Raw genomic sequence first — 21065 nt, 5'->3', positions numbered from 1 at the left:
GCTAGAAATGAAGGCGTTTCTACCTGACCACCCTACATGAAATGAGACCCAAAAACCTTGATTTATACACCCCCAAGCGAGACGACGAAGATCCCCGACCTCCCCGCCCGGGGGATTTTCGCCGCTCTCTCCCGTACGGCTCCCATAGGTCCTCTAACATGCCAAAGAACTCTTGAGTGCAACAGTGCGGGCTCATCTGTTGAACAACGGATGGTATACGGGCCTAAGATATTGTCTGCGTGTCATGTATGGGAACACAAATTATACCGAAACTCTCCAGTACAATATGTGTCCTCATACACACGACCTAGGGTACATGTAAGGACCTCTAAGACTCGTCTCGTCCTTCTGCTCCAAATCAATGAATTGTTAAGAAGATATCATGGACATGCATCCCTTCGTTTGTCCCGGACTCGCTAGAGCATTACATGCCAACAGTTAAGAGGTTTATCACGCGAAATGCAAATCAAGCAAGAATTAAAGAAACGAGACTATCATAAATTATTGTTTTCTCAGTTATTCTAGTCTCTTAGGAAATCTTAATTTACATATTCGCGAGCCATGAGGGTCTGGTCTGCCATTTTCATTCACTTGGACTTGCCAGCAAACGTTAACAGCAAACATCGAAACGTCGTCTTTAAACAAAATATTTTTTCGAAATATTTTTAGCAAATCTCTCTTCCTCCTCCTCCTCCTCCTCCGCCATGCGGAAAGCTGTTACAATTAACACTGGCTATCCGAAAGCAAATCGCTTCACTTGTAATCCGCAATTTACACTACCAGCGCACTTCGGTCAGATCAAACAAAGCCACACGGAGTTAGTTTTTCTCTTTCTATTGCTCTTGTTTTTTCGTCTTTCTCTTATTTTGTCTTTGCTTGTACTTTTTTTACTTTGCATTTTGTGAGACACAAGGAAAAACATCTAAAATGTAAGCGAATTTGGAAGTTATTGAATTGTTTTTGTTTTCCGCGCTCAGGCTGACGTAAGAAACCATGAAATTTCACCTCCTTAGCAACGCGCGCGAGCGCGCGCATAAATCGGTTAACGGGCTTAAAATGTTAAAACGCGATCGTTGTTGACACCATGGAAGACTCTGAATGGTCCTGAATCAGTGGCGGTACATAATCTCGTCATATATAAAATTCTTCAGGGTTTGCCGTGAAGACGTTTAAACTTCTTACATAATGTGCTCCGGCGGTTAACGCAAACAACGACATTTTATCCAGTTGGGTTGTATCGGAAACTATAGATCGAGAGACAGCAGAGAGAGACGGTCAGAGAGAGCTAGTGGAAAAGCCTTGCGCGCAAATTCCATAAGTGGCACGCAATGCTTGCAGAAGCGAAGACGTTTTTAAAACATAGGCACGCAAAGCGTGCAGGAGTTTTGTTTTTGTTTTTGTTTTTTTGCAAATTAGAAGCCTCTAGAAGTTTGGCATTAAGTTAAGTCATAACTCGACTTAACAGTAATGATCAGGCTAATTCGGCAAGTTTCTCTGGTTACGATGCAGAGCAAACAACAAACATGCAACATTATTCTTTCACGCATACTTCTTGCATGCGATCCTCACTTAGAGAGTAACGTGACAAAGCAAGGCCAAACAATATACACGATTACTCGATAGTTTTCGCCTGGAATTTTCGGTAGTACCAAGATCATACCAAGATCCTCGGTGCACCCTCAAGTACAACGAAGATTCCAATCGACAACTCACACACGCGTTTGCTTTTACTTCCGGTGGGTCAAGGGAAACAAAAAAGACGATACACAAGAGCAGCGGTTTTTTGTTCATATAACCCTTCATGGACAGGTCTCAAAAACCGCTGAGCATGCGCACTCAGTTCCCGCCTTCAAATGTTTCAAAATGGCGGACGACGAATAAGATTTCGCCACGTAATTCAGCCTTTCATCAGGCTGCTCATACATTTATTCAAACTTCCATAATCGGTTGAATTACGCCTTCGACGTTTCTAGTTTGCCTTGGCATTGTGTTTAGTGAGATCGGCGGTCATTTTCTACAAAATATTCACCCTTACCTGGTTCCCCCTTGTGTTAACGTTCGCTACTGGTGGAAGAGAAACTGGACTCTGATTTTCTCGTTTGTTAAGACGGCCCAGTGTTTGTTAAGCTTGAGATTTGGACTACGTTATCGTTGTTTCTTCCGCAAGGAAATATCAAAAATGACTTTTTTTTCGTTTCCATGGTTTTGAGAAAACACTTCCCAAAGGCATTATATGGTCGTAAACCGAAAGGAGCAGCTCAGTGAAGCTCTTTAACGATGAATAATGGCTGGATTAATGGCAATCTGACGGCAAGACCTCGTCCGAGCGGATGCAAAAAGTGACTCTGTGAGTAGAGACAAGTTGTTTTCTCATTAAGCGTTCCTTTCGTGTTAAATACCATCAAGATTGTAATTCCCATCATTTAATCAATGCTCTATTGTAGTGTATTGCACGCCTCTCTTTGTTCATGTGAAATAAAATAGGATTTGTTTAGAATATCAAGATGGAGTTGTAGTCTTTCTTCTCAGCGTCACGGTTAGCTGTCGAATTTTTCCCGCCATTTCAAGGTGCATCCACTTTGAAAAATTTAGCTTACCTAACTCAAAACAAGCAACTGGATTTCTCTTAGATCTTGTTGTACTTTTTGTGGAAATCAATAATATGCGCCAAGGGACAACGGGCCCTTCGAGGCGGTAAAGAAAAGGATTACTCGATCAGATCGCTGTTAATGAAATGAATTAGGGGAGGGTATTTTTTCTGTTCTTTCGGCCAAATGAAAATTCACGGAAAAATATTAAACGAGACAACTTGTTGCTTTCCGCAAAGTTCCGCTGGTGACACCTGATCAGGGAGGTTGACTAAAGTACCCCTAACATTACAGTGTTCGAGAGCCTGGACCACAGCGATTTAGCTTTCTTTAAACCCGAGGATTTGCAACAAACACTTAAGCTTAAGTTAATTCAAGCAGACGCACAGAAGCGAATAGTTTGCAGCAAACATTATATTTCGCCGAAATAGGTAGGTACATAAGCTTATATTCAAGCTTACTTCTCAGAATTAAAAATAATCGTACACTGTAGTAGGATGAAAGGTTGGTAGCATAAGCACTTCACTGGCTTCTGATCAGGGCATTGTAATGGTTTCTTTTGCTTTTGAAGCAATAAAGAAAAATTATCTTGCACCATACAATACCTGCGTTTACTTTACGGAGCATCCCTAAAAAGGGCTTTCCAGCATCAGTACCAAAAGTTTAACATACAGAAAATGCTTTACTAGTTGACACAACTCAACCTAAAAGACTCAACTTATTGATTTTTAATAAAAACAGAGAGCCAGATTTATAAAGCACTCCTGGGTCAATGTGTGATCCAAGTATTGCTGGAATATAAAACCCAAAAAACAATATTTAGGATTTAAAGTGAAAAAAAAAAATTACTTCATGAATCTGAATGTCAGAAAAAAATGTATCATTCAATGAAAATGTCTGTAAGAAAAAATACCAATCATTATCAAATCTCGTTTCCCCACAGGTATACAGGTATAGCATCAAAATAATTACATCAGACCTTTTAAATCATTCAGCAGAATGCTAACTTAAATGTCGCCAGATTACAACATGAAAGCATACACAATGTAGTTGAGGAGCTTGAACAAGTCAGTGCAAAGTTACTGGAGAAAACACAAAGTAACTATAACCCTATTTTGACTGGCAAGTTGTGCATCACCAGTCTCCGCCCCAACCATTCCATTCAAGTGAAAAAAAAATTGTGATCAAACATGTAAATTTAATTTCTTATTTGAAATTGAAAACAGACAAATAAGTCAGTTTTTGCAAAATCCAAAAGAAGCTGCAGTTTGAGAATGGGATCGTTATAAACCTTTCCCCCTAGAGTCAACCATCACTCTGTAGTCAAGGCTCATTACAAATTTTAACTATATTTGAGCATGCATCAGTGCTAATAAACAACAAAAGGGCTGAAGTGCTAACCCATGTTTAATGAAGGTATCAAGATAATATTATCCTTGACTGTACTCAACTGTTAATACCGGTAGAAATTAAAGGAGCTCAGTCACGGTATTTTGAGTTATTTTGGCCACATACAAAATTACCTTTAAATGGTAGGAAACCTGAAAATAACAGTTTAATAAGATAGAAAAACACCAAAGACAATGATAAACCATAAAGGAACAAGGATGGCTAAGGATGAAGCAGATTAACATGGATTACAAACAACGAATTTGAAAAATTGAGGCTAAATTTTTTATCATGTGCAAACCGTGACTGAGCTTCTTTAAAATGTTGTGAACATTTGTAGCAGAACCAGAATTTGGCAAACATGTTCAACAGTTTCACAGAGCACTGACCAAGCTGAAGCACTATACACAAGGGTGGTAAACACCTCTATGATCTGACTGAAATGGAAGCTTTCTGTGATCAGCATTCTGCTGGACTGTTTGGTCACTTGCAAAATACATGTATCTACAGTAGTTCAGAGACAAAATGTTTACTTTGCATTTTATCAGGGACATCTGGCATAACATCTTTTTGTGTTTGTGTGCCTGCTAGAAAAACTCCCCAATCCAGAGGGCAAATGGCTCAAATCTCAAAATGAAAGGAGCCAGTCACAGTTCACTGATATGTACATGGTTCTTGGGTTCAGCCGCCACCCACAGCCATTACTTAACTATGAAAAGACCTTGGTCGACAGACAAGAAGACAGGAGTACAAAAACAAAATTTGTTTAATAAGGGAGGCAATAAACGTGAGATCACATGTTGCTAATAATCATCAACTGGAATTAAATTAGTTAGTCTGAGCCAGCAATTTTTTGGTATTTCCACTCTGTGCCCAACTTAGAAAACAGAAAAATTTGTTGTGGATCATAACAAAATTATTGTCCAATCAATGATCGTAGACAGAAGATGAGTCTACTTTGCATTAATACAAGGAGGTAATACCAATAAGAGTTATGATAGAAGTTTTAGTGTTACTGTATACTCCGAGAGCAGAAATGTACAGTGTTTCACCCAAAATTTGCAGAATAGAAAGTTCAGGCTCTTCATCAAGGAAGACATTTTTTTGCATGCCAAGCACTATCTGGTCCACAAGTTCCGTAGCAAGTACCACTTGGCATATGTGCACTGCAGTTGTGGATGTACAAAGTCACAACAAAATGGAAGTAGTTGATTTGGGAGATGATATCACTAAGAGTCACCGCAATGTTCACATGACCATGGAGGGTGGCACAGTCCGCCCTTGGCAAGGGGCTATTGACGTTCAGCATCTCCTTGGTGTTGTATCCATTGAAAGAGGAAATTATCACTGCAAAAACTTCCTTCAACATCTCCCTCTGCAATTCAAAGAGTTCAACTGGTCAAATGCTGAAAAAAGTTTTAAGGAATGAAAGTAATCTATGTTTGTAAAAAATGCAGTGTGCTTTAAGAATTTAGCAAGACATAGGACATGAAATGGTTTGTGCTGCTAAGGTATGGCACATAATTTTCAGAACCACCTTGAAGTTTTCACAGGGAAAAAGATTGAAATCCTTCACTCTAATTTTAGAAGGTAGCTAGTTTTGTAACTGTGTAGGAAAATCAAATTTTCAAAAGAGGAGGCTTTAGAAGCAATAAATTGCCTCAAAACTGTAACAGAATCATTCAACCTGTGGTAAATTGTTGAAATTAACTCAAGAAAAACTTAAAAAAAAATTGTCAAAATAATTATGGTTAAGAATCTCCTGGTTTTTTCCATTTTCGAATTCTTAAGTAATGAAGACATTGCATGGTCAGGTGCTATGGCCACTGGTATGGAATTTTATTGGAAGGTGGAAACATCACAAACATGTATTGTGAAGTGGACATAATATAATGAACTATTATTTTTGAAAGTTGTACAATGTAAGTTATTAATGACCTTCTTAACTGTATGTATACAGAATTCTGCTTACCAATTTCTTATTCTTGACTTTTACTGTACGAGCTGAGGTGTATGCCAATGACAGCTCAGCTTGAAGAAAACAAAAACAGTGGAGATGAAGACGACGATGAACCAGAAGAATGCTCAAATAGAGAGTCAGAGAATCGAGGGGATGACAAGTTCGATGATCGATTACAGGAAAAAGGTTGATGACATCAAAGCAAGCAAAATTTGCGGAGCGCTTCTGAATTTACATACCCTGGTCCCAGAGATTTTTCTTGATTTTTCTCCGCACGAGAGAGCTACGAGAGAGCCGCGAAGTGGTGAAAACACGAGTCGCGAAGCGGCGAGAAAGAAAAACGAGGTTTTTCTTTCTCGCCGCTTCGCGAAAAGAAAAATGAAGAAAAACCTCTGGGACCAGGGTAGAATTTAAAAGGAAACGAATCCACCAGAGATCCTTCCATTATATACAAATCCCAAACAGAAACCAATGCAAGGATGTAGCAGAATTTCGCGCCGAATTTGCTGTGCTCTAAGCGCAGGCTAACATCGTCGTTGTCGGCAAACATCAACTGCAATCCATTGATTTGATGCTCATCCTCGACAACCCAGTCTTTCTTCATAAATAACCATTGATAAAAGTGCAAGTATACTGACAAACTGGCCAAGGAAAAAGCACCAACTTGTGGTGAAAAGAGCACAATCAAGCGCAGTTCACACAAACTACCGTTCAATGGCCACTCGATCGCGCTTCGGGCCCCTCGCGCTTCCAATCCCCGCAGTAAGTCAGCGGTCAACGTTCTGCGCACGCGTCCTTAAAAAAAGTCCCCAGCCAATCAGCGGTTTTTGAGACCTGTCCCCTTCATGTTACTGGCGGCGACTAGTAGCCTTGTGTTAGCCGTGAGGATGAGACACAGGCGTGGTTAGTTTTAAAAGAAGAGACATGTGTTCCTTCGTCTCGGACTATGGGGCGCCGTTTGTAAATTTATTATTTAGACCGAATTTATGCCATTTTCCCCTTATTTATAAACAATTGGAAACGCCACAAAATTTGTTTATAAATAAGACACAAGAACTTGTCCGTTGATATGTAAATAATTATTTTAGGTACGTTCTGATTTATAAATAATCTTTTACCATAGAGTTATTATATATAAATAATAAACTAAACAACTTCAATTATTTATATATCAGGTCATCTCTAAAATAGTTATTTACATATCATAAAGTTTGTAAATGCCATTATTTATAAATAAATTACTTCACCGGGAGTGTAAATTCATTATTTAGAAATAATAAATTTCACCTCGCCGAGTGTAAATTTATTATTTATAAATAATGAATTCACTAAGTGTGTAAATTCATTATTTAGAAATAATGAATTTCTCCTCGCCAAGTGTTGATTTATTATTTATAAATAATGAACTTCATTGAGTGTGTAAATTCATTATTTAGAAATAATGAAGTTTCATTTCGCCGACTGTAAATTTATTATTTAGAAATAATGAATTTAACCATGTGTGTAAATTCATTATTTAGAAATTAATTATTTAGAAATAATGAAGTTTCATCTCGCCGAGTGTAAATTTGTTACTTAGAAATAATGAACTTCACTGAGTATGTAAATTCATTATTTAGAAATAATGGAAGTATGAATGGCTGACCCAGCGTCTCTTGCCCGATCGATTTCGGAGGCTGTTTCTCGCGCTATAAGTGAGACAGTTAATGCTACCCTTGCTCAAGTAGGTAACGGCGGCGGTATGTAGCCTGAAATTCAGCACTGGCGGATCTGGGGGAGGGGCCCGGGGAGCCCGTTCTCCCCCCCCCCCAACCCCCCGCCTCAACTCTCTATTATGGAGTTCTTATTCACTCAGCAATTCGGCAGCTCACACTGCAACAGGAACAACTACTCAAAGGCCGAGGTAACAGGTAAATTTTAAGAAAAGAAACTGCTGCATGAAGAAAATAAAAATCGCTTGGCGTGTTAAGTGAAAGGTCTGATTTCTATTGAAATTCAATAATGGTTTAAACGTAAATGAATTTAGCTTTCCACGTGTACGATCTTTAGACTTGCCTGGAATAGACATGCCCAGCCGTGACTTCATCAAGCCAAACAAAGTGTGTCACACAGCTATCCGTCCAAAGGTCACAAAGGTCACAAAGAATTTAACCTGCGAGCGGGCTCACGTTTGAATCAAACACGCGAGTGACGAAGAGGAATAGCGATCGGCGGGAAAGAGGCGCCAAGAAAGTGACTTTCTCCTCTCGCGGCTTCGCCCGTGGATTTCTCGCTCTCAGCTACGCCGAGCGCGTTTGTGCTCCAACGTGAGCCTGTTCACAGGCTACAAAGAATTATCTAAACATCTAAAGGCATTATTCGATTTCCCGATTTTAAAAGTTCTGCATTTTCTTCATGCAGCAATTTCTTGGCTTAAAATTTACCTGTTACCTCGGCCTTTGAGTAGTTGTTGTCGTTGTCGTTGTTCCTGTTGCAGTGTGAGCTGCCGAATTGTTGAGTGAATAAGAACTACATAATAGATATTTGAAGCGTGATTCTCGCTTAAATTCAATTAACCAAAATAGGGGGGGGGGGGGGGGGGGGAGGGGGGCCTCCCCTAGATCCGCCACTGCTGAATTTCAGGCTGCATACGTACCTGAGCAAGGGCAGCATTAACTGTCTCACTTATAGCGCGAGAAAAAGCCTCCGAAATCGATCGGGCAAGAGACGCTGGGTCAGTCATTCATACTTTTATTATTTCTAAATAATGAATTTACATACTCAGTGAAGTTCATTATTTCTAATTATTATATGGCTGCGTCTCACAAACACTAGGAACTACCGAATTCACGAATATTATTGGCTGAAATCGATATTGACCGCGGTCTAGATTTTTCCATCTAGACCGGCATCTAACTAGACCGGTTTCATTTTGCGTTGACAAAGTAGCAAACTAAAATACAAAAATGTTCACCATTTTCTTTTATTTTCTTCTCAATCATTTATGGCACTGCCAAAAAGCCTGATGACAAAACAAACAAGTAAGGAGAACGAGCAAATTTCGGCAGGTTTAAGTTAAGCTCATCGCCGTTCGCAAGCAAACTGTCGGCAAACCAGTTACATTAAACGAATTAAAGTTTTCTTCTTTGCCATATAATAAACATCTTATTAACCGAGCTAAGTCGGTCTGTATGGGAGAATCTTGACCTCGGTCGTGTGTACAGACCTCACTGCGTTCGGTCTGTACTCACGACCTCGGTCAAGATTCTCCCATACAGACCTCCAGCTCGGTTAATAAGAGCTAAGTAATAAATTTGCATTCGGCGAGATGAAACTTCATTATTTCTAAATAATTAATTTCTAAATAATGAATTTACACACACGGTTAAATTCATTATTTCTAAATAATAAATTTACATTCGGCGAGATGAAACTTCATTATTTCTAAATAATGAATTTCTAAATAATGAATTTACACACACGGTTAAATTCGTTATTTCTAAATAATAAATTTACAGTCGGTGAAACGAAACTTCATTATTTCTAAATAATGAATTTACACACTCAATGAAGTTCATTATTTATAAACAATAAATTTACACTCGGCGAGGAGAAATTCATTATTTCTAAATAATGAATTTACACACTCAGTGAAGTTCATTATTTATAAATAATAAATTTACACACTCAGTGAAGTTCATTATTTATAAATAATAAATTTACACTCGGTGAGGTGAAATTTATTATTTCTAAATAATGAGTTTACACCCCCAGCGAAGTAATTTATTTATAAATAATGGGATTTACAAACTTTATGATATGTAAATAACTATTTTAGAGATGACCTGATTTATAAATAATTGAAGTTGTTTAGTTTATTATTTATATATAATAACTCTATGGTAAAACATTATTTATAAATCAGAACGTACCTAAAATAATTATTTACATATCAACGGACAAGTTCTTGTGTCTTATTTATAAACAAATTTTGTGGCACTTCCAATTATTTATAAATAAGGGGAAAATGGCATAAATTCGGTCTAAATAATAAATTTACAAACGGCGCCCCATATCGGACTCGTCAGAGCATTATGTCAACAGTTTAGAGGTTTATAACGCAAAACGCGGACAACGTAGAAAGATCATCGAGCTGTTACAAGATCACTTGCCAGAATTGATTCAAAGGACAGCTGAAAGGACTCTACACAAACAACGACCTGAGTGTTTCAATATCTTAAGCGTCGGATCTGGATCTGGCAAGACAGATTTGGAAGCCTTGAAAGTAATCAAGCGAGAATTATATAAAAGACAACACGGCTCTCGAATCAAGCTTCTCAACCGAGCTCTTGAACCAAATGAATATTCATGTCGTCTCTACGAAGCTGCAATTGAAAACCTGCCAACACCACTGGACGATCACCTGACAGAGATCGAAATTTGCCCGCAAACCTTTCAAGAGTACGTGGAAGGCCAAAAAGAACCAATCAAGAAGTTTCACATCGTTCATTTTCTACAGTCTCTACTATATCGACTTCGAACTGGCTTTGACTCATTGTTTTGAGAACGAACTTTGTGGCGGTGGAGCTGTGGTATGTGTCATAGATGGAAAGGATCTACTGTATTGCATTTCCAAGCTAAGGAAAAGACGTCAGGGTATAGTCAGCGAGAGCTACGGGCGAAGTGAGAAGATCATCAAGATTGCTAACGACAAGGGCTGGAAGCATGAAATATACAGCCAGGAGTATTCCATTGATGTTACCGATGTGTTTGATGAGAAATCAACCGAAGGAAATCTGCTTCTCGACTTCTTTACACACACTTTGAATTTTCGTGAGACGGCGGATAAACAACTGCTAGAAGATTTACTTGCACTGATTAAAGACAACACTACTGTCAAGGATGGAAAACTTTTGGGAGACAAAAGTGAATCGCTTATTCTTTTGTATAAATGACCCTCTTGACTTTCGAAGGACAATTGGTCATCCCGGTGCACTCCCAAATAAAAAGGACGGGGGTGTTCGTCGGAAATTTTGAAAAGAATCCCTAAGAGGTATCAAGATCCTGTTTTGTGAGCAAGGTGAAATTTCTTTCACCCCTTGGAAGCACAATTCGAAAACAACAACTGACACTTTCAAAATTTGTAATTTTGATTTAGACAATTGCTTTGAACACCTACTAGTAAAGTTGATTGTCAGCTATCTCGTCATATTTTTTTCGGCTCAATACCCTTAAAGGTATTGTGAAAGCTCCTGCTGTGGACCTTTTGAGGCTGAACACACTAAGATCGAGGTACCAAAACCTGCTTTTTAACCCCTAAGGACCTCTGTCTTTGTTATAAGGGGATTCCCCCCTGGGCTATTAATACAGTCAAACCCGTAACCGACCACCCAAAATGTCAAGCCTAGGTGGTCAGTTACGAGAGCTTAGACCATAATGGGTAAAAATTTTTCCTCACTAGAACATGGTAACTGCAGTCTTACCCAATGCACCAATGCCAATGTAATGTTTTATTCATGTATAAGTCAAGTTCGAGAAAAAATCCAGGTCTTCCCATTGAGAAATTTCCGTTTCTTGTACTAGCCAGGAATATGATAGTGTTACAACACCTTATTATCCATTTTTCGCTCCATTATCTGTCAAGTGGTTGCTTACAGGAGGTTAAAAACAAAGGAAAATTTCAAACTTTTAGCTCTAAAAATGGTTGTGCTTGCTTACAAGAGGTTCCAAATATAGTGATTTGACTTGGAAACTTTTGGTATTTTGGAAAACTGGTCACTGAGGAGAGGTGGTTGCTTATGAGCGGTGGTCGCAACCGAAGGTTCAACTGTATTTCTTGACTCATCATATTCTGTATGGAACCCAAAGGGGAGGGGGCATTTGGGGGCATGCATTCAACATTACATAATGAAAAGGAGGTGGAATTCATATTTTGAAGTTAGGACTGAAAACATGTTAGGACACAAGAAAGAAAGAAGAAAAAAAAAAGTTTTTGACCAGGATGAATTACTGTAAGCTTCTGTCTATAAGCTCCCCCCCAACTAACAGGTTATAGGCCCATATTAGTGCCCCCCCCGCCCCACCATTATATACTACACTCCCCTCTAGTTTGAAATGAAGTGAATTTGATTTATTACGATGTTTTAAAACCAGTAAGTGAAGGAAGTAATTTGATGAATGCCACTGGCGCCGTAGCTCATTTTGAAATGCTTTTTTATTCCGCTTGTAAGCCCTCCCCCCACCACATTTACAAGCCCATCTAAAACCCCTTACAGAATTGTATAAGCCCATTTGACTAATTAGTGTGATCAGACTTGTGAAAAGAACCCAACAGCTGTATGAAACTTGTCTAGGATACAGAAACAAAATGCAACTGCAAAGTACATAAAATTATATACAGTAGCAGTGTAACATTCACTGTGGTCTGAACATTTTGAATATATTTTACAAGCCATTCCTTGCCATTAAGAAACAAGTTGAACGAGTATGATCCAGCTTAGCTGATGCTGGGGGCTGTCACTAAGACAAGGATAATGCATAGCACAACTGGTGAGTGCCACCATCTTTCTCTGGAAACAATTTGATACCAGGGCATTAAGGCATCGATCTTGAATAAGTCTGTCCCGAGTTAGTCGGTTTCTGACATATTGTGAAATCTGCGTATTAAATATAATTCTGCTTTTATTTTTGCTTCTTGGTGACCTTCTTCTTTAGTTCTTGCTTGTAGGATAAAATGCCACCCTTCCACGGTGTTATTGTCCGTTTTTCACAAATCCAGATTTCCTTCGCAACCTACACAAAGAGAATAAAATCAGAGTTGACAATAGAAAAGTATATACAGTTGATCCCTGGCTTACAGCTACCCTGTTAGTATGGCCCCCTTGTTATTACAGCCACTTTATTCTCGCCCCCAAAAAACCACTCAATTGGTCATTTTTTTATGTAAAGGACCCCTTTAGTATGGCCACCCCGTGACAACCTGTCAATATTGCCAGATATTTGTGGCCCATTGGTGACCAGATAAACAAGGTTCTGAACTGTAATCCACATAAAAATGCTAAGGGCATTAACCACTGTAAACAACAACATTTGAACATTCTTTTGAATATGTAAATACTGGTACCACCTTCATGGCATTCTTAATAATATTTACTTTGATGCCACGAGAGAAGTATTATCTCTCCTAAATGATTGCCACACAGTTCGCCATGGGGACAACTGAGGCACGTTATGTGATTGGTAACTTCTTGTCATGCTACATGACAGGATGGTGAATTAAACCAACAAATTAACATTCAAATGAAATCTATTGAGCTGTAATCTCATAATAATTGAACATGATGGTCTTGTCTGTGCATGAGACCCTAGAGTTTGACCATCATGGATATGAAATGGGTTTTATTAAGGGCCGGGCACCAGACAAATTGGCCGGCTGTGAGGATGATTTTGCCCACCTGGTTTGACCATCTCGAGGAAAGTTTTTCTTAAGGAGAAGTTCAGTTAAAAAAGGTTTTGCAGTTTTTCTTACAAAGAAGTTCAGTTAAAAAAAGGTTTTGCCTGCTTTGGACACATAATCAGTCATGGTTCACTTGATTCAAAATTTACCTGATTTATGAGTCTGAAGTCGTGACTAACTAACACCAGTCCTCCTTCAAAGTCATTGATGGCATCTGCTAAAGCATCAATTGTCTCCATGTCCAAGTGATTTGTAGGTTCATCAAGTAACAGGAGATGAGGTGCTTGAAAAGCCAGCCAAGCAAACACCACCCGACAACGCTGGCCATCAGATAAGTTCCGCATGGGACAGATCTGTAGTTTTGATTTTAGATAAATCACTGATTACTTTCTTTTATGAGGAAATCCATGTATTGACTCCACCCTACCCACCTGTACAAGATTAAAACCATGTGATTCTAATGACCCCTCTGCAAGCCTGCAAATAATTTTTGTCTATAAGCAGGTCATTTGTCAGGCCAAAGACAAGTTTTGACCTGACAAAAAGCCAGTCTGGTCAGACAATTTTTTTTCTGTTGTTAGAAATTAAAAATAAGAGACATTTGAGACATTTTGATATGTCAGTGTAGACCTTTCGCCAAAATGTTGCAAAGTCAATTGAGTGTAAAATTGATACTAGCAACAGACAGGGGACCTTTACATTAAGTCAGGTATTACTATACTGTTAAAAATTGACAAATTTACAAACGTTTGTACCCCTAGTTTGCCTTCACTCACTTGACCACACGTGTGTTCCATATTTTCCCACATACCAAGTTCCCCAGAAAACCACTGGAAAATCCTGCGTAGACAGCTTGTCAGTATAAAAACTCACAATAGCATTCAGAGACTTGAAAATTGGCTGAAATGAATTCTTCAACTTTTTCTGAAGGCAAGTTTCCCCTGAAAAGTTTCAGGGTCAATTGAATAAAAAATTTGCGCAATTAGATGAAATTCGAATTGGAAGTGGTCGTGACTGGTGACTAGTCTACAAAGCATGACTGATTAGGCATTTGTACGCTTTTCACAGAAACATGTCTACGGCACGGAAACTAATTCAAACTATATTGAATCACAGACTTAAAAACACCTATAAAGAGCTACAACTGATTTTTGATCATAAGGACGAGAAAAACATTTGGTTACGTTTTAGAGGTTTGAAAGTTTTTGAAAGCGATTGCATTCAGATAAAAGAAAAGTGAGAATTTGGGCTGTGTATCCAATTTGCATAATGTTTCAATCGGGTCAAATTACGACTAGAAATTAATTCCACAACACTTGCAGATAACAAACTACAAGTAACAACATAAGAACTCAGATTTTAGTAGTTTTTCAGACAAACATAATTCAGACTAAATGGGGCTTCACAATCTGTCACGACACCAGTGCAAAATGTGTACATTAACACGAAGCTTGAATGGTAGTGCTGATGTGGCGTGTTTACAATTCGACGTGACATTTGAGACAATGCACTGTGCGTGATAGAATTATTTCTCAGAAATGGAATTAAAACGAAACTGTGATAACAAAGCTTTTTTCCATAGTATTGTGTGGCAGTATAATAAAATAACTTGTTTCATATTCGGTCACAAATTTCCAGTTAAAATATTTTTCGTTTAGCAGAAAAGCCCGGTCAGACTGTCCGACCACACTAAGCTTTTACCTGTCAAAACCTCAAATTTACCGGACTATTGTCCGATGACCGACTGTTATTTGCAGGCTTGCCTCTGGGTGAAATAAAATGCAGACTAGAGGCTGTGGTCTAAGAAAAATTGTGAGGAGCCAAAGGTTCCTAACCATGAAATCCTGGGTGCCCAGTACTAAGCTTATATAGAAAAAGTAAGTTTTTCCAGTCGTTTGAAGGCAAAAGTTAGTTGCCTGTGGCACCCAGGAGCTTCTAGAGCACAGCCCAAGACTTCATAAGTTAGGATCACAATATCTCAAGGCTGTGGTCTAAGAAAAATTATAAGGAGCCCAAAGGTTCCTGACCATGAAATCCTGAGTGCCCTGCAACAAGCTTTTATGAAAAAAGTAAAATTTTCCAGTCACCCAAAGGCAAAAGTTAGTTACATGTACTTGTGGTACCTGGGACATGCTAGAGCACAGCCCTGTATCTCCTTCAGTTTTACACTCTAAGAGCTGAGTTTACATTACTAAGTTTCAAATGTTTCAAGACAATTTGTATCAATTATGATGATGCAGTCTCTCCACAAAGTTGTATGCTGATGTGGCAAAATGTAAACAACATTTGGCATCAGCAAAGACCCCTATAATTTTTGAAACTGTCTCGGGCGTAAAACTCAACTATAGGAACACTCCATATGGGTGCGTCACTCTCACAAGGTAATCACCTACTAGATTAGTTTTCAATTTCCCAAAAGGTATTCTTCCCTCTCCCACACTGTTTCGATAAGGATGATGATACATCACTACAAACCTGTTGTTTTCCTGTCAGCCCGTATCGCCCTATCGACTTCCGCATGTCCTCAACCTCCTTAATTTCAGGAAAGCACTTCATCATGAATGAAAGGGCTGACATGTCCAGTTCTAACATATCTTGGAGATGCTGTGAGAGAAGACAATGTCAGAAAAATTGACATCCCACACATGTTCATGTAGAACAGAAAATGGAAACAAAACAAAACAATTCAAAACAAAACAAACAGACAACCCCTGGTGACATAGTTCAAACATTTTGGGATTGAAGAATTTCCTCAAGAGCTTTCTATCATGCAGACTGATGTGGTTATTGATTAAAGAAAACAAGTAAAGTCACGGTGTACAACTTTCTCCAACTTTGCTTCATGATTTAATAGTTACATGTAAATAATTTAAATATTGAGGAGGTTTTGTCAAACCTGATGATAGCGGCAAATCTTAAGGTGATTATGCCTTCGTATGAGCCCATCAGTAGGTGTCAACGTCCCATCAAGCAGTTTCAGCAGTGTAGACTTTCCTGCACCATTGGGTCCCACTAAAGCTATTCTGGACTCCAAGTCAATTCCAAAGTCTAAGTCCTTGTAAATGGCAGGCTGAATGAAACAGATAAAAATACATTGAATGTTATGATTTAATAAGCAACAAATGTAATCAAACCTTTTCACTGCAAACCATTCTCTAAATAGACAGCAAGTACAGTTAGATCTAAGCCCCAAAACAATGTGGAACTGGAGGTGGGGAGGGGGTTAGGGGTTTAGGGGGTGGGAACACTATGGAAGGTGGAAGGAGAGAAAGCAGGAAGTGGTGATTGAGAGAAAAAAGAATCATGGAAGGGATTCGCCCCTCTGCAAATTCCAATTAAGCTTCATACATTTCTTCAAAATGTTTGAGTCCCCCCCTCCACCCTCAGGAAATTCCAATCCCTTTTGTGGGTGGGGGAAGGGGAATATGGATATACTCATACACATATTTTGCAATTTACGAAAAGTACCAAGACCCCCAGTTCTTCCCTGTCCCTCTACAGTACCGGTATAGCTAGCTATAGAGAAGTGATCTGCACAGAGACAGGGGGACAAATGTAAGTATCATCTATTACTAGAGAATAATTATTGCCTTGAGGTCAAGAAAAAACTCAGAGGAAACATTGGGATTTATATACAGTAAAGAACAAGGAGCATTGATATTGTGAACTAGCACTTAAGTAAGGACAGATTGAGGGTTAATTACACCAGACATTTCAGTTTTCTTTCCTTTCCTTTTCAATGATAATTCTCTCACAGGTACATGTATCGCACTGTGACTTCTGACTTGTTACCTTATCTACACCATAACTGAAGCTCATGGTTTGTACTTGGACCACAGGAGGGGCAAGCTTGCCACAGTCAGGAAAATAGAATGTCAAAACCTGCAGACACAGAAAAAATGGTTAACATGTCACCATTGATACACACAGACACATAAAGGGCAAATGGTGCTACTAAAGGATGCTGGAACTAGTAAGATTTGTATTGTACGAAGTACCCTCAGAAGGAATGTTACAACCAAAGAGACAATTAAGTTGCTTTCCATCATAATCATGGCCATCATTTTTTGGCATTAGTGATTTTTGAGAAACAACTGCAAGTTAGAGAAGACAATATGCAACACATGTAAGTTTAACACACTAACTATTAACCTGTCTTTGACAGCACTCATAAAAAAAATGTTTGTTCAGAAACAGAAGGAAATCCTGATAAAAAAGGACTCAAATCCCAAAGGGAAAGACTGTTTCAATGTTTTTATACTCTGAAATGCAAAGAGGATAAAGGACAATCCATTTATAACAGTTGCAGACGAAAGTACATGTTCTGAGTGCAAGGAAGGCACAGTTTGATACCAGAATACATGTACAAACATTTTGGACACATTAATGCAACTGATCCACTTGACCATTATCCTCTATTTGCTAATTAAATGACAGCCACACTTTAGAGCTTGGAGATGAATAAAGGATTAAGAAAAAACTAAGGCAGTTCTCATTACCTTGTCCTTAGTGACTTTTTCAGTAAGTCCGTTGGCCACCATCTTACCAAGAACCTTTTCTTTACTTTGTGCTTGTCTTGCGAGTTTGGCGCTACCATGACCAAACCTGGCAATGTAGTCCTACAGTTAAATCAAAAACAAAAGAAGGAATATGATGAAAGGATAATAGTGAGTATGACTAAATGTACTTTCAGCTGCTCTTCAACTGTTTATATTGAATGAAATACATGTACTTTATCTTAGGTCACAAGAATACAATTTCCTATCAAGACTGAGGAAACTTGTCAAAAAGTAAATTTTCCTATTAATAGTAACTAAATACTGAAAAATTCAATTAAACTAACTGACTAAGTAAGACATGTTTAAATTACATTATGTATAGCAACAACAGTAAGGAGAATTTCAACTTGAATCCGTTGGGTGTGAGGACATATATAAATTCAAATAATTAATTCTCATGCATTTTTTGTTACAGTAAGTGTACTTGGACAACACACCACAGTCAGGTACACAGCTGGCTTAAGAAGTCAGTGTTGTTAATAAATCGCTTCAGGCGTTGTGTCCATTGCAGCTTCTCAGTACAACTGACAGCTGCTAAAACTCGGCCTTTTAGGTCATCATTCTTCTATCGCCAGATAAAAATACCATTTTCATGTAGTACACAGTTGTACACTCAGGGTAGTTGAGCTCTGGTTAAAAAATCTCTGTCACTTAAAAAAACATACCTTCATGTGTTTTATTTGTTCTTGTTCTCTGCTGTACTGTTTCATCTGATTCTCCTCAAGTTCTGCCCTTGTTTTGACATAGGAGTCATAATTACCCTTGAATAGGCAGAAATAAAACATGGATTAATTTATTGTGGATTTATTACATGGATATACGTGTAATGAGGTACACACAATATCTACTTTTCTGATAAGAATAAACTCCTTTTTTAAATCAAGGTTTACTGGTATTCATAGTAGGTTACACCTTTGAGTTAACAAAAAGATACTTCTTTAATTAAGTAACTAAATCCAGGACTACAGCTTGATTGGTCACAGATATGGTCAGGTGTGCCCAGAATAAATTACCTTTCCAGTATCCCTCAGATGTGCCTCTTAAGCTGATTCAATAACATTGATTCTACCGTTTCCCTACAATTTGTGGAGGTGCGCTGGCCTCATGGTTACTGCACTCAAGCTTTTAGCCAGATGGTCGTCCACCTGTCATGTGGACGGCCAGGTTTTAAAGAAAATTGTTTTATTTTCCATATACATCTTGCTTAATAAATTGTTCTTTTTTAGCAGGCCCTATAGCCCAATTTCAATGGCCATTTTTCAAATCCTGACTAAATGCCGGAGTGAACTTGACTCCTTATTTCTGGGTTTGAGCCCTGGGCAGGGATATTGTGTTGAATGTGTTCCTGGGCAAGACCCTTTACTCTCACAGTGCCTCTTTTCATCCAGGTGTACAAATGGGTGCTGGCAAATTTAATGCTGGGGGTAATCCTGCGATGGACTAGCATCCCATCCAGGAGGGGGTTGAAATATTGTTAGTCACTTCATGTTACAGATACTGGGATAAGCTCTGGCCTGTCAGGCCATTTGGCTCATATGCAGAATTAACCTACCTTTACCTTTCTCTACAATGGCTACGTCAAAATAATTGGTAGTTAAAAGTATATACACTGGAATCCCAATTTTTAACTTTTTAATTTTTTTTCTTACCCCATAATACACAAGCTTCTGTTTGTGCATGTGTATAATGTTAGTACACACTCCATTAAGGAAATCCTGTGAATGCGATATTATCACCAATATCCTCTTGTAACTGCAAGAAATGCATTGTGTGAATGATTTACAAGTTACAGTAACTACAGCGCAAGACTTATAAATGTAATTTTTTAAGAAACAGAAGATAATTCCAGTCTGTGTTTCTTAATTTAGTTACAGAAACAAAAGCGGAAGATTTCTATTTCTTTCTGAAACTCTGAAAAAAAGAAAGGAAAATCACTTATTTAAATTTTGATTAATCACACATCATATAAAATTATCTTTGCTATTGTAATTGCCATCATCACATCAATAGCTTGACATATGTTCCTTCTGTGTTTCTATTGAGTTAATTACTTTTAGAGTGCACACTCTTATGGGGTGTTTTCTAAAGCTTTAAATTAAATTCATCTGTAAAGGTAGTCAGACAGACAGTCAGTCAGTCAGACAGACATTCATTCAGTCAGAAAGTAAGTACATCAGTCAGTCAGTCAGGCAGGCAAAGCTATTATCAACATGAAATTAACAGGTCTCACTTTTTAAGCTCTTCCTCTAGCCACACACAAGCATCCAAATCCAGATGGTTTGTAGGCTCATCCAGCAACAAAAGTGTGGGTTTAACAAAAAGGGCTCGTGCCAAAGCGATCCTCATTCGCCAACCTCCAGAAAAATCTTTTGTTTTTGTCTGTTGCATGGAAGGCGTGAATCCAAGACCATCAAGAATTTCAGCAGCTCTTGTCTCTGCTTTGTCTGCATCAAGGTCGTCAAGCCTTTCAAAGATATCTAATAATCTAAAAGAATATACAATTTCTTGGCTTCATTACACCACTACTGGAGTGTATCTACATCTTCCTTGCAATAATATTGTTATTTAAAGAAACAAAGTATTTCAATTTAAGCTTAGTAGAACATAAATTAATTTTACAATTTAAATGAAACAAAATTAAAAATAATTATACATTAACATAACATGGTTAAGAATCCCAATTGGCAGAGGCAGACCAGTTGACTATTTATAAGTGCGGTTGAGGAGTTGAACTTGGGAATACATGTATGCAAACAACACCAGCTATACTCAGGTCCGGATGCCCCTTTACCACGTGGCCAGACTTAACTGTACAGAGAGTCACCAGTGTAGGAGAACATAGTGGGAAAGAAATCAGAAATTAAATGAAATGGCCAGAAACAAGAGATCAGAAGTGTCAGGACATTCAGCAGCTAATCTCTGTAGAGTGGGAGGTCTTTAAGTCTAAATCTCAAACATTTGTGTGGAGGAAGAATAAATACTGTGCACAAAAAGTTAAAGAGCGACATCTGTTTACTGCATCCAACAACCTTGTACCCAGAGACTTTGTTCCGCTTGACCAGAAACAAGTGACCCTGGAAGGATCTAATTTGAAGTCTGAAAATAAAAGACTTCTGTTTGAATTGTGCATGCCT

General features: G+C 38.4%; 1 protein-coding gene and 1 pseudogene across 2 annotated transcripts in view; one reads left to right on the top strand and one right to left on the bottom strand.

Annotated features, from left to right (window-relative positions):
• Nucleotides 1–9672: 9672 nt before the first annotated feature.
• LOC145486978 (histamine N-methyltransferase-like) lies at nt 9673–10871 on the top strand (annotated as a pseudogene).
• A 1142-nt stretch (nt 10872–12013) lies between these two features.
• Nucleotides 12014–21065, bottom strand: part of LOC145488633 (ATP-binding cassette sub-family F member 2-like) — a 13016-nt gene continuing 3964 nt past the window's right edge. Inside the window, exons 3-11 of one of the 2 annotated variants that reach the window (XM_081467538.1) lie at nt 20162–20416; nt 19581–19683; nt 18597–18692; nt 17872–17991; nt 17165–17254; nt 16269–16442; nt 15848–15976; nt 13522–13725; nt 12014–12708 (exon numbers count right to left, since the gene is read on the bottom strand). In XM_081467538.1, coding sequence (XP_081323664.1) covers nt 12598–12708; nt 13522–13725; nt 15848–15976; nt 16269–16442; nt 17165–17254; nt 17872–17991; nt 18597–18692; nt 19581–19683; nt 20162–20416 — 1282 coding nt within the window. In that variant the 3' untranslated portion in view covers nt 12014–12597. The remainder of the gene's footprint in view (nt 12709–13521; nt 13726–15847; nt 15977–16268; nt 16443–17164; nt 17255–17871; nt 17992–18596; nt 18693–19580; nt 19684–20161; nt 20417–21065) is intronic. The other variant, XM_081467537.1, reaches the window with a different exon arrangement.

The sequence above is a fragment of the Orbicella franksi genome, chromosome 5 (genome assembly GCF_964199315.1).
Source record: "Orbicella franksi chromosome 5, jaOrbFran1.1, whole genome shotgun sequence".
Classification (NCBI taxonomy): domain Eukaryota; kingdom Metazoa; phylum Cnidaria; class Anthozoa; order Scleractinia; family Merulinidae; genus Orbicella; species Orbicella franksi.
Note: the sequence above shows the minus strand (reverse complement) of the source record. Positions and strands in the feature narration are given on the sequence as shown.